This window comes from Malurus melanocephalus, unplaced genomic scaffold (assembly GCF_030028575.1).
Source record: "Malurus melanocephalus ecotype Western Australia unplaced genomic scaffold, MMel_1.1 scaffold_489, whole genome shotgun sequence".
Lineage (NCBI taxonomy): Eukaryota > Metazoa > Chordata > Aves > Passeriformes > Maluridae > Malurus > Malurus melanocephalus.
In genome coordinates this window covers 482,683-495,205 of record NW_026623721.1, presented here as the reverse complement: position 1 = coordinate 495,205, position 12,523 = coordinate 482,683, and the positions used below count along the sequence as shown (strand labels likewise).

General features: G+C 35.7%; 1 protein-coding gene across 1 annotated transcript in view; it reads right to left on the bottom strand.

Moving 5' to 3' along the window:
* Positions 1 to 677: 677 nt before the first annotated feature.
* ULK4 (unc-51 like kinase 4) overlaps positions 678 to 12,523 on the bottom strand; it is a gene marked incomplete at its 3' end in the record, with an annotated part of 159,011 nt that continues 147,165 nt past the window's right edge. Inside the window, exons 34-35 of the mRNA XM_057381049.1 lie at positions 8,853 to 8,951; positions 678 to 863 (exon numbers count right to left, since the gene is read on the bottom strand). Coding sequence (XP_057237032.1) covers positions 678 to 863; positions 8,853 to 8,951 — 285 coding nt within the window. The remainder of the gene's footprint in view (positions 864 to 8,852; positions 8,952 to 12,523) is intronic.

The window sequence follows — 12,523 nt, the reverse complement described above, 5'->3', positions numbered from 1 at the left end:
GACATTTCAAGATAAAAACCCATACTATTACCTGAGAGAATGCTACAGATACCTAAGGTTTTCCACCTAAGCCACCTGAAAGATGCTGTCATTCCACTGTGTTGGAGCATGACAGAACTGAGCCTCCTCCCTGTCAATAACATCACCAGAACAAGCCCCAGCATGACTCCCATGCCTGGCGTTCTACAATACAGCCATTCCAGCACAAGTGCTCCCTACAGCTCGGTGAGAATGAGCACTCARCAGCCCACGCACAAACCTATTCCAAGCATAAAATAGCATTTTATTCACCATGAAATAAACCACTGTGTGTCTGAACAGATATTTAATGCTACAAAGTTAGTTCTTTCAGGAGGCATTCAGAAAAAGGTTTCAATGCTTAATAGAGCTGAATTACTAAACAAATATAAAAATTGCTTTTTAAATAGCTGAATGGTTAACTGAAATAGGATAATTCAGACAATCATTCAATCATTTTTGTAAGAGGTTTTAAGTGTAGAAAGCTATCGTCTCCAGAAAAGTGAAATTTAAAGGCATGATATTCAACTTAACATATTTTGGTTTTAAAATTATTAAAAATTATTTTTACCCTTAAGACGCAAAAAAACCAGAAAAAAAATTACCAGACTACCTAAAAGAAATATGCAGACTTTGAAAAAGTTTAAATGTCAACTCACCAGTCTCTTTACAATTTTCAACAAAAGCTTCAGTTCTCGTGTATCTTTTTTGGACTTCAGTACTTCAGCAAAGCTGTCCATGTTTTCTGGAGACATACTCTCCTGATTGTTCCCTCCATACAGCTGAACCAGTAATAATAAGCACTGTGAGGCACTCACAAATATTTCAGTATCTTCACTGGGAAGCTGAAATGAATGAAAAATGAACCAAAAAAATCAAATTCCAGTTTCAGAAAAATTGCATATCACTGGGGATTTGGAAGAGTATTAACATTTGCATTGTGCCAGGAAAGAATAGTTTCTAGTTGATTGACTCAAAATTCCACTAAACTAAGCTTAACAAAGTGATGAAAATATAATTAAAATGTATCTATTCTCAAGCAGCAGTATAACAATGTCTTCACAATGATTCTGTCAAGTAATATACCTATAGCGATATCATAACAGCACTGGAAATGTTGCTYCCAACTATGTTATTTTATTCTGCTTTAAACAGAAGCAGTAATAATAAAAAGTATCATTATAGCCATGATGTCAAATCTTCTACATCATGAACACCATAAAATTTCATTTAATTATTTCTAAATCAAGCCTCTTGAGGTAAAGCACAGGCTATCTAGCTGTTTAATGGATTTTAAGTAGTCACATTAGGAGGTACATTTTGAAGGTTTTAAGTATTTTCCTGAATTCCAAGTTTTTTGCACTCCTTTGAAGATCAGACACTGCAGTAGGCCCTAGCAATAGGATGGAAAATTATTTTCTGGGAAGCAAAATCACAAAAAAGATTCAGGGACATGACTAGTGATCACCTTTAAACAAGCTTCTGATAGTATGACACCACTATCAAAATGATTTCTATATTTCCTGAAAGTACAACCTGGAAATAATAAGTAGAGATATTATGTCTGTATTTGTCACTGACAATGACATTTTGGAATGACAACAGGAATCCAATGTCTAGTTTCAGAACAGAGAGTGCACAAAAGCTAGCGAAAAAAAATCACAGAGCTTTCTTGGGAACAGGCAAGAAGATGACACATTGGAAAACATAATAGCCAAGGACTGATGGAATTCAGATAGAGCATATCAGAGGGAGGGTTAAAGGAGACTTGATCATGTCCTCTCAGTTATATGTGAGAAAAAACAGACTGAGGATAGGTTAATTCCTTTACCTGAAAAAGGACTGATAAGAGATGATAGCTCAAAAATTTAGAMAAAGCAATCCAGATTTGAAGAAATATAATACTTTGATTTTCTTTCTTTTCTTTCTCTCTTTAATAAGAGTGATTAACTGCTGAAACAACTTTCTTAGAACTGAGAGATTCTCCATCAAAGGCTATTCAAACATCACAACTTTTTTTTTTTTTTCTAAAAAAATAAGAAAACCATTTACTCTAATGAGGAATTAATTTAGGAAAGTCCTGTCTATATATAACGCTTGACTTAAATTACTGCAATAGTTTTTTCCTACTTTATAATCTATGACATGAACAAAATATATTGGTGATGTGGTCTTAATGATTTAGATATAGAAGTATAAAAACACCTCATCATTACCACTCATTCTTTTAATTCCAAAAGTATTATTTATACATACAGAAGCTACATTAAAGTACAGTAAAAAGACTATTCTTACAGAAAATAAAAGGAAACAATTTATATAATCTGTCCAACCATTTATGTAATATGCCGAATCATCTTAATAATTATTACTTATTTAATCTGAACTATGAAATTCCTACTTTTTTCATTTTAAGGAAAACCCACACAGTTACTTTAAAGCAATCTGAACACATCATCAGACATACATCTCTCAAATATTCAAGCAGGAATTCCCAAGGGGTCTGCATGCAAATACAATCCTGTTTTCCATAAGCTTCATTGAGTTCCTGTTTAAAACAGWCTGAACTGAGATGTAATCTCTGAATATATAGCCCCAAGACATATCACATTCTATTTGAACTAATACTGTGCAAGTGACAGGACCACAGCAGCTATTTCTTCCTCAGTTCTGCCATATGGCTTTTCTTCATTCCAATCTAAATGCCACTTACTTGATTATTTCCTTCCCATCATMCTGACTTACCTAATAACATCATCAACATAATTAGTAAGGCTAGARAGCAGGAAAAAGCTACAAATAGTAATAAGCATTATAGCTGCAGTTATATCTTTAATCCTTAATTTTTTTTTAAAAGTCTGCTGAGTTCACTTGGGGCTTTGAGACGACTTGTATTTCCTTCACTGAAATAAAACGCCATTGGAGAAAGGAAGGACCACTACTTTAAGGTATGTCTCTCACACCTTTTGAAAGCATCATTCCATGTTAGTTTGTTACTGGATCAGTGTAGGCAGCTACCTCAACCAYCCCTTGAAGAAAACCACAGTACAAGGACTATATTCAATTTTCAAATGTTGTTTTGTTGGCTAAAAAAAAAGATAAAAAATGAAAAATCACTGAAAATTTTGGACTTATATAACCTTCCCTGGGTATTGCACTGGAGGGAGTTCCCTGGGTTCCATGGGCACAAAAATCCCATGTTTAGTCAGCAATCACAACAGCCATACTTGGAAGTGACACTGATCCCAAGGATTTTTTCAGAGATATTCACCAAATATCAAAGGAGTGGAAAGGAGTTAGTCTCTACAGAGGACTTCTCTGACAAACTTGTGTGAAGACATAAAGAACCATGAACCTTAGTGGTTCTTCCCAATTCCAGGAGGGTACATGTCAAGGAATCAAATGAGCAATTCCAGCTGGTTAACATTATTCTCAGGGGAGRCTGATTACAGCAGGAACACCCAGTTAGTGAGGCAGTGGAACACTTTGCCCTAGGTGAGGAGGAGCTGTGCTTGGCCCAGTGGCTTTGCTTTTCTCCTCCTGGCATTTATCATTGTTGTTCTTTGTTCTCCAACAAGAGAAAGGAAAACYCTTTCAATCCAGTGAAAGGAAATTTTCCATCCAATCTGTCTTGGCATCTTGCTCTTCACAGGTTATCAGGCCATCAGTGAGCATTTCCCAAGTATCACACCACAGTTCCCAACACCTGCCAGTTATGACATCACATTATTCAATCACCAATGCCAACGAAGTCTTTCATCCCCTGTTGTACTTCAGGTTCTTCTGCTCCTCTTTTTCACCAGAATCCCTTTGAGCTTCACTGTTAACTAGACTTTGTGGAGCAAGTTGTTGTTACCCTGAGAAAATTCAGGGCAAAATAACAGCAGCACAGGTCTTGAGTGAAGAGAAAAACAAGCTTGGAATAGGAAAGGCCATATTTACTCTGGAGGGAATGAGAATCGTTGGCCTGCAGTCTAAGACATTAATAATTAAYGTGGAAAAGGAACTCTCAGCAATCTCCCTATTTAAGTATGTCCACATCAGCATTTTTCTCTGTAACTCTCACCGTTTTGCTGTTTCACTTCTGACAAGTAGTGATTTAGATGTCAAAAGCTGTAAGCTGGTAACCTGAAATTTAGCACTGGCTGGCAGTCAGTGTTAGTACTGGAAATAAAGAGTAGGGTATTTGAAAAACATAATTGGTSTAAATCAAAAGCAATAGCTGAAAATATCACAAATATCTGTAAATACAGAAAATGAAGGAATGAAAATTAATCCTTAACCAAATAATATCTCATGTTTAATAAGAATAGGAAAGATATAATCGTTCAACAATGATTAGAGATGGATGGTTCAGCTCTTAATTAGATGGAACAGCATTCTGCTTATTTTTTAATCAGAGCAATTCAATTTGTTATGAAGTACATTTCCTTGAAATACATTTATAGTATTTTGTTCTTTCAGGAGAGTAGAAACCTATGAAAAAAGTAATTTGGACCCTTTACGAAAGTACCTCTCCCTTAATATTTCATAATTACATGAAGTTTCCTTTTCCTTTATCAGTGGTAGTGGGGGTTATGGATTCAGCTCTTCAGCAAGGTAGAAAAGTTAGCAGTACTYCTTCTTGCAGCTGTTAATATTCTTGGCTAGTGTATAGCTTGAAGAAAATCTAGCACCTTGAAATAAATTACTGAAGACCTAAGGTCATAATTTTTGCCATTCTCTAACTCAAAAYTGTAGATTTATTTTTCACTTCTTTTAAAATAATACCTCATGACAAGATTTCTGCGCAATTAAGTTAGTGTATTACTCTTTGCCTGATTTTTATGGCCATGTTATAACTTCCTGTAAACAAGCTTATAATACAACATTTTATTTTCCCTTCCYTTCTAGAYAGAGCCTGCTCTGTGTATTTTAGAGTTAATGTGGTGAAGAGCAGGAAGTTTCTTGTTGTTGCACATCTATATTTCTGCAGTCTGTTCTCAAAAATCCCATCATTTTTAACTGAGTGAGTTGCAGAGTGTTCATGAATTGCAAACCACTGCAAGAAACGTGTGATCATTTGAGCTGAAGTGGCAGTTTTCACACCGTTGGAATTGTTAACAGCATCTAATTTTAGAGCTACAATGAAACTGTCTGGATTACCCAGAGGGGACACTATTTTGGTGCATTAATGAGGTTATACACATAGAGAGTTTATTATGATAAGAGACAGATATTCATTAGATCACTAATGTGATTATAGAACCTGCTGCAAAGGAAGCACCACTGGGATCTATAGCAAAGATGATTTTGTAAACATTTTACAAAATGTAAAAGCAAAACATCACTATTCATCTGCTAGCTTTACTAGCAAATATGCACAGTTACTTAGTTATTAGTAAGTATGCACAGTTTTAAATTAAAAAATAAAACACAATATTTTCACTTAGGGAAAAACTGCCATTCTCCTACCTAAGGGAAATATATATATATACATGTATATACACATACTTTTTTTTTTCCCCACTTCCTTTTAATCTAGGCTAATTGTTGAGAAACTAAATCCCCAGTCTGAAATCCTGTGCATGTAAGAACATTTTCTTCTTTCCTCCGGTGTGTTTATTAAAGTTGTTTTGTTTTTTTTTTAGGGTATCCCTGTATAAGAGAATTCTTGAAACAAAATTTCCCGGTAACATTTCAAATATAGGAAATAAACATGTCTTTCCACTCTGATCACAGAACAGTCTGTATTCTTAGAGAAATGTGAAATAAAAGTCTACAGTTAYCATTCTTCTGTAGTAATTTTCATTATTCATTAGCAAATGACTTTACTGAAAACAAAGTCCATGCACAGCCTTATAGTCAGTGCAGTACAGAGACAAAAAGTACCTAGAAAAGACCATCTCGTTCATCCAAGTGCACTGAGGTTTCATATTAGTCCTCTTCACATTTGAACATGATTAACTCCACTTTCAACAATAACATACAGAGCACAGCAATCAAGTGCAAGCTTACCACCAGAAGTCAAGAAAAGTTCACTTCCAGCAGTCTARTAGGCTCCAGAMAAGRCTGKAAGATYTACACCTAGGAACTAGATCTAGGAMCTMTAGAGAACRAAAYTCCTTTTTRTAGGTACTGGCATGGTTCTSAAAGTTTGCAAAAATCCACACTGAAGTGATTTCAAAAGTAATTTTTTTTTTTCAGTACAACGGGTACATCAAAAATTAGGTGTTTTGTATATTCTACAATTGCTGCAGGTTTCAGAGTAATATTCAAATTACATTTACGTTAAGCAGAGAAATATTACCCAACAAAAGTTGGAGTAATAAACTTTTAAACAGAAAACTACGAAGGAGAAGACTAAATGCTCAATTTATTTTCCTCGTATTGATCAATTAAGGGCATAATAATACTTGGATTAAATATTGAATTCTCTGTATTTGCAATGTTTCCTGCATGACAGAATTTGTAATTATTTCTCCTTTTGCATTGTTAAATCTCTGAAGTTTCATTTACATGCAGTCTAGGTTTTAAAAACTTGCTTTGCTATGCCTTTAGTGATAGACTAAATCACAACTACAGAAGGGAAAAATTGATTCAAAGTCCTTGACATTTTCAAGTTTAACTCACATTGATTTTTTTTTAGGGATTATTGAGAGAGAAAAACATGTAGAACTTGAGCAAAATAAAAAGGCAAGWAAATGAGGTATGGAATAATAATCTACTTGACAGATATACATTTCAATGAGGGAAAACAATTATTCAAAGTGACTAAGAAACTATATCAGTGATTATAAGAAATTATAAATATGCTAAGACAGGCAGAAAYAGCAAAGCAGAGAAAATAATTTTAACTCAATATTTTAAAGCAATGATTAGTTCAAAATCTAAGACCTCCATTACCTCCAGAAAATAAAGCTGGCAAAGAACTGAGTGCCTCAAAACAGCAATAAAGGGTTAGGCAGCCACACAGCCCAATGAATACAGAGAAGAAACACTGGCAACTCCATAGAACTTCAATTTAGGTAGGCCTGAGGTTTTTTGAGGGTAGAGAGCATATACATTTTGAGACATGCTCTAGATTTCAAATATAATCTATTCCTATTTTAAGAGATTAGAGCATAAACCATTTTAAASAAGTGGATCCTAAATGCTAAAATCATTATACCATTGCTCAAACTCTTGCAACCTTAGCAGGAAATATTTAATACAGCAATGGGAAAAAATATTTCAAAGATAAAATTTAACAAACCTAGCTAACACAACTTTCACAGACCTAAATGAGAAAATGCCTTACTTACAGATCTTTACAAAATTGAAAACAAAACTAAACTATTTGTCTGTAAAGAAGTGGCACTGATGGTCTTTATCCTTTGCCTGTATGCTGAAATCAGAAGGTTTAGAATAAGCATATTACACAAACCAGGATCTGCAGAAGTRCAGAACAAAGCAAAACCTAATGGTAATTTACAGCCATGCTTCTGAAATACAAGGGCAAGTCACAATCTAATCAGCACATGCTAACTGTACAATTATCCTATCCTTTAATTAAAAACTTAGAAAAGACTTGCAGGTGGTATAGACTGAGTAAAGCTTGGCCTCTAATTTTCTGTTCTTTAGAGAGTTAATAGAATTAAAATTTATGACTAGTTTCACTTTAAAGGAACATTTGCATCTCTTCATGTCCTACTATTTATCATATATAGCGATTTTTAAAAATCAATAAAAAAARGAATGAAAATAATTTAAAAAGATAAAATATTAAATAGTTGGAATTCAGTCACTTTGTCTTAGGTCATTCAGAGAACATTTCAAAAAAGCCTATGTCAATAGCTGGTTTGAATAAATCCATCAAAGGAGGACTTAGCAACAAGTATAATGCCAAAAATTAATAAAAAAAGAATCACACACTTCTCCAAAACAGAAGACAGACAGTGCTAAAGATAATAAAAGGATCACAGTGGTGATATCACAAAAAAAAACCAGAAAACCTCTGGTTTAAATGAAAGAAAATGGCTCTGGAAGAAAACACAGTGAATCTGAAATGCCTCTAAGTAAAATAACCCAGAAAGTGATACAGTGAAATTCTCACATACAATTTTAATGGTTTTATTTTGACTAAAAGGTTGATGTAGCCTCTAAAAGCGCTGACCAGCCCAAGAAGCATTCCTCCACTATGAACCATTACACACAGAGTAAATATAGATCTCTGTATGACAGAAGCTKAGCTGATGGGATGCATTAGGGCCACAATGCAGCACTCTGTGAAGATTTCAATGCAGTGCTGTGTCATCTAGTAAAGCCTGGAAAGGACTGCCTTTAAACACACTTCAAAGATGTTTACAGATCACCAGGGACCACTCCCACTCATAAATCCCWCAGGATCATGTTGAAATAAAACAAAACCCTTGAGAAAACTCAGAATGCTCAAACCCAAGAAAATAATATTAAAATGCATCACTCACTGCAAAGTAAATTTGCATTTAGTGACTTTCCTGAAGGCAGCAGTATTAATAGTTTCAAATTTTGAGTGCCATCCTTTCCTGCCATCCTTTCCCTACACAGTGGTGACTAGTTCATTCTGAAGGGCTAAATGTTGGCTATACATATGCATCCAGAGAACCTGAAGTTTGCCCCTCATCCCATTTCTATGCTCAGGACAAATATACTTTGATGTCACTGATAATCTGCAAGTCACTGGGACCTATAACTTCTTACAAAGTGCTGGAGTACTAGGTGGGAGCTTACAAAATATTAAAAACTAGTAAACAGAGCTCTCATATTTTCAATTCAGTAACATAATTCCAACTTCAGCAACATTCCATAGGGCTGACAAACAAGCAAACTCTCACCAGTTGAATAAGCTTGCTAATTAGGTCCGTCAGGGTTTTATTGATAAGCAGAAGGTCTTCGGCAGCCTGCGTGTCCCCTCCTGCACCAGATTTCTGTGCCTTAATAAGAGAGAAAAAAAAGTCAGAAGCAACCTTGGTAATTGTTCTGTTATGAGGAACAAATTAGGTCCATTAGGAGGTCAAAGTGTGAATGGAAGTTTGAAGGAGACTAATGCACTTTTTTCTAGTTAAGTATTCCTGGGTTCCCAATGAGCAGTTACGCTCCCTCTGTGGCAATAAGCACAAAGCAGAGACCTATGCTGTCATGCCATTCTGCACAGGCTGAATATACTGACCTGCATAACATTTCCTCAGCAAAATGCAATAATATGTGCATGCAAAAGATACCTCTGAAGTCATGAATGTTTTAAGCATTTGTCATTTCTGTCAACATGACATGTCTGTTTTAGCATTGAAATTCAACAGTTCCCTTTCATTAGAAACAATTTYACATGCAACTCAAACCAAGATAATGAAGGTGACTGAAAATTWAGGTTTCTCAGCAATACTGTCCAATTTTGCCTGTCTGCCTCACTCTGTATCCTGAAATAATGACAACATAATAATTTAAATTATTTTTGAAAYAGTAATAATAAACTTTTCAAGTAATAAGATCAGTTACTACTTGTAATTCTGACCACTGTCATCCCCCCATCATCAAGACATACTACCATCCTAGGCACTGCTATTTATGACCAATCCCTGCCCCAGGGCACCTGAAAGGTCTGCTTGCAAGATTTTTCATTTAACTTCATTATCCTGCATCAGCTTTGGAGYATGACCCTGTACAATCAATCTGCTAGAGGAAAAAAGTAAACATTTTATCTAAAGAACACATTTAAAAATAATTTTGTATTGTGTTTYATTTATACCTCAATTCTAAAAATCACTGTCCAAGTGTAATATTTGGAAGTTTTCTACTGGTTAAGTTAAGAGAGGAGCAAGTTCCCAGAGACAGGTGCCACTACTGCTCAAACTCCACTGCTGATACTGATGAGTTGAAAGGATAATGCCTTTCTTCTGGAAGGAATTTCTAAATAAAAGAGAACTGAAGAGCCGTTTCTGTAGCTAGTAAGTCACAGTGGTAGGTCCCTCTCTGAAACTCACCACAATGACCTGGAATGCTGAAGTCCAAGAAGGACAAAAAGACAGTATAGAGAAGACAAATCATGGAATGTTTATATTAATGAAGAAAGGGAAGTAAGCCACCTTCAGCAAAATTTACAACAGCTTTTTCTGATTAGTACACAGATGAGAAGACACCCTCCATTAGGGATCTTTGACTATTTTCTTTAACTTTTATATATTTAGTGTCTTTGGAAAGAGAATAAACTGTAACACTGAAGAAATTATATATGTATATGAAGGATACATATTAGATTGAGTTGTAGAATCATATAATCACAGAATGTTCAGGGGTTGGAATGGACCTTCGAGATCACCTAGACTCACCCCCCACAGGCAGGGACATGTCCCACGAGACAAGGTTGCTCCCAGCCTTATCCTACCTGGCTTTGAATACTGCCAGGGTTGGGGCACCCACAGACTCTCCAGACAACTGTGCCAGAGCCATGAAATAGAGTCTGTATATCAAATTGAAATTGTAAATTCTTTTCAGCTAATGTGGTTCACCCATGGGACATAATGACAAAACTTCTCCAAAACAGATATACAAATAAATCAAACTTTGTACAACTTCTATTAAAATACATGCATTGTACCACAAAGAGTGAACTCTTGAATGAAGAGTTACGAGCACCATCCAGCATGAAATACTGAAGTGCAATGGCAAAGTGGTGTTATGCTTTGCCTATGCAGCTGGATAAGGTTGTCACTTTACATAAAATGCTTAAATAAAAAGGATTCAAGTGGAGGCACTACCATCTGTAAAAGACAACTTAAGCCTAAGAAATGGAAAATACAAGAAAATTTGATTCTATTTTTCAAGTTCTGATTTGGATGGTATCTTATTTAAAAGATCTCTATAAAAACAGTGCGAAAACAATATCTGTGATGCATTTAGTGACCCGTAAATAGGTGAAGGCTATATAGTCAATAACTAATGGCCACCATTCAATAGGGCATGTGTACTGATGTAGAACTCTCAGGGGCCTTGTGATGAGTATTGCCAAGACAAATATTGTAAGCTAAAGGAAGTAAAACCATTGTAAAATTAATTTTATATGGGCACAAAATAGAGCTATTCTTCAAATCTCAGTTTTCAGCTTGTAACTCATTACCCTTTCAGAGCAAAGCAGTTTACTTTGACAAGAGATGAACAAAACTGGAGCTGCAGTTTTAGTRCATCCATCAACTGTTGTATTCAAGTAAAGCCAGAACGGAATTTGGCTTTGAACAAACAGATTTAATTTTGCATCTAAATAAAAACCTTCAATTTGACTAATATTACCAATCCATGTGCAAGATCCTCTTTCCTCATGTTCCTCCAGAATAATTGGCCTCRCCACTGTTATATGGAGCATAAGTACAGAATTCAGCAGTGATTACATGGAATGATGCCAAAAATATGACAACAAGCAATTAGCCTACAAAATTTGATTTATGAAGTGATTCTTAGATGAAAATATCATTGCAGAACCTGCTAATAAAGGACTCAAAAAAGACAAGGTATTGTACCATCACACATCAAAACCAAGCCAAAAACCTCCCAGTGRAATGTGGTTGATAACATAGCTGCTTGTGTAAATCAAAATGCAGAAAAAAGAAAAGCTCRATTTTCAACACCCTCTTACATAAAGCCTTCTTAAAAAATCACTCCCAAAAACACCCMAAAAACCAACATCGCCCACCACAACACCCTGCAAACCAAAAAACACTGAACCAAAACTGAAAAACAACCAACCCATAGCCTTTGGGGAGTAAAGGAGTCATGTCCCAAAAGATACTACAACCATCTGCAGTCTTTYGAATCTTTGTCCTTCAGATGTATTTGACCTAACAAATCTCTGTTCTTCAGTGSTTAATCCCAAGAACATAAAAACCTMACATGAARAGTACATGGTGCTGTTTGCAGTGTAAATATAGAAGTTATGTCCACTTGACTAACTTAGAAATTTGGCAGATCATTTAAATACAAAGCAATATTTGCTAGCTTTACATCACATCTAAAAAAAGATCAATGCTTTTTCTCCATATGTTACTAAGACAGTTACATGAAATTTCTTTGAATTGTGTCTTTTTGTGATGCACAAAAAGAGGAGGATGTCTTTAGTGGAGGAGTCTTACCAATGCAATGACTTGCAGTGGTTCAAACAGAAACTTGGAAMACAAATTGAGTTTCCACCTGTCTTGGGTTGATGTGGTGCCAATCCTGTATTCCTATATTCTGTCAGCTTGTATGCCCAAAAGGTGCCTGTGCCTTTAGATCCAACCCAGAAGGAGGTGCAGGGGCCACGCAGGCAGTTTAAAAGCTGGGACTACTGCGCAGACAGGGGTTTTTGGACCTCAGCATCGGTGCTGCAGGAGCCCTTGCTCGCTGTGTGCAGTGGAGTTAYRTTRTTGCCRTTTAGCTAGCTCGGGTTTGTTAGCTGGGGCAAACAGTTTTCAGAAGACTGCCACCCCCTCTGTGGCTGCTTTGATTTTGCTTCTGGAGCAATTCAGCGGCCGGTGGG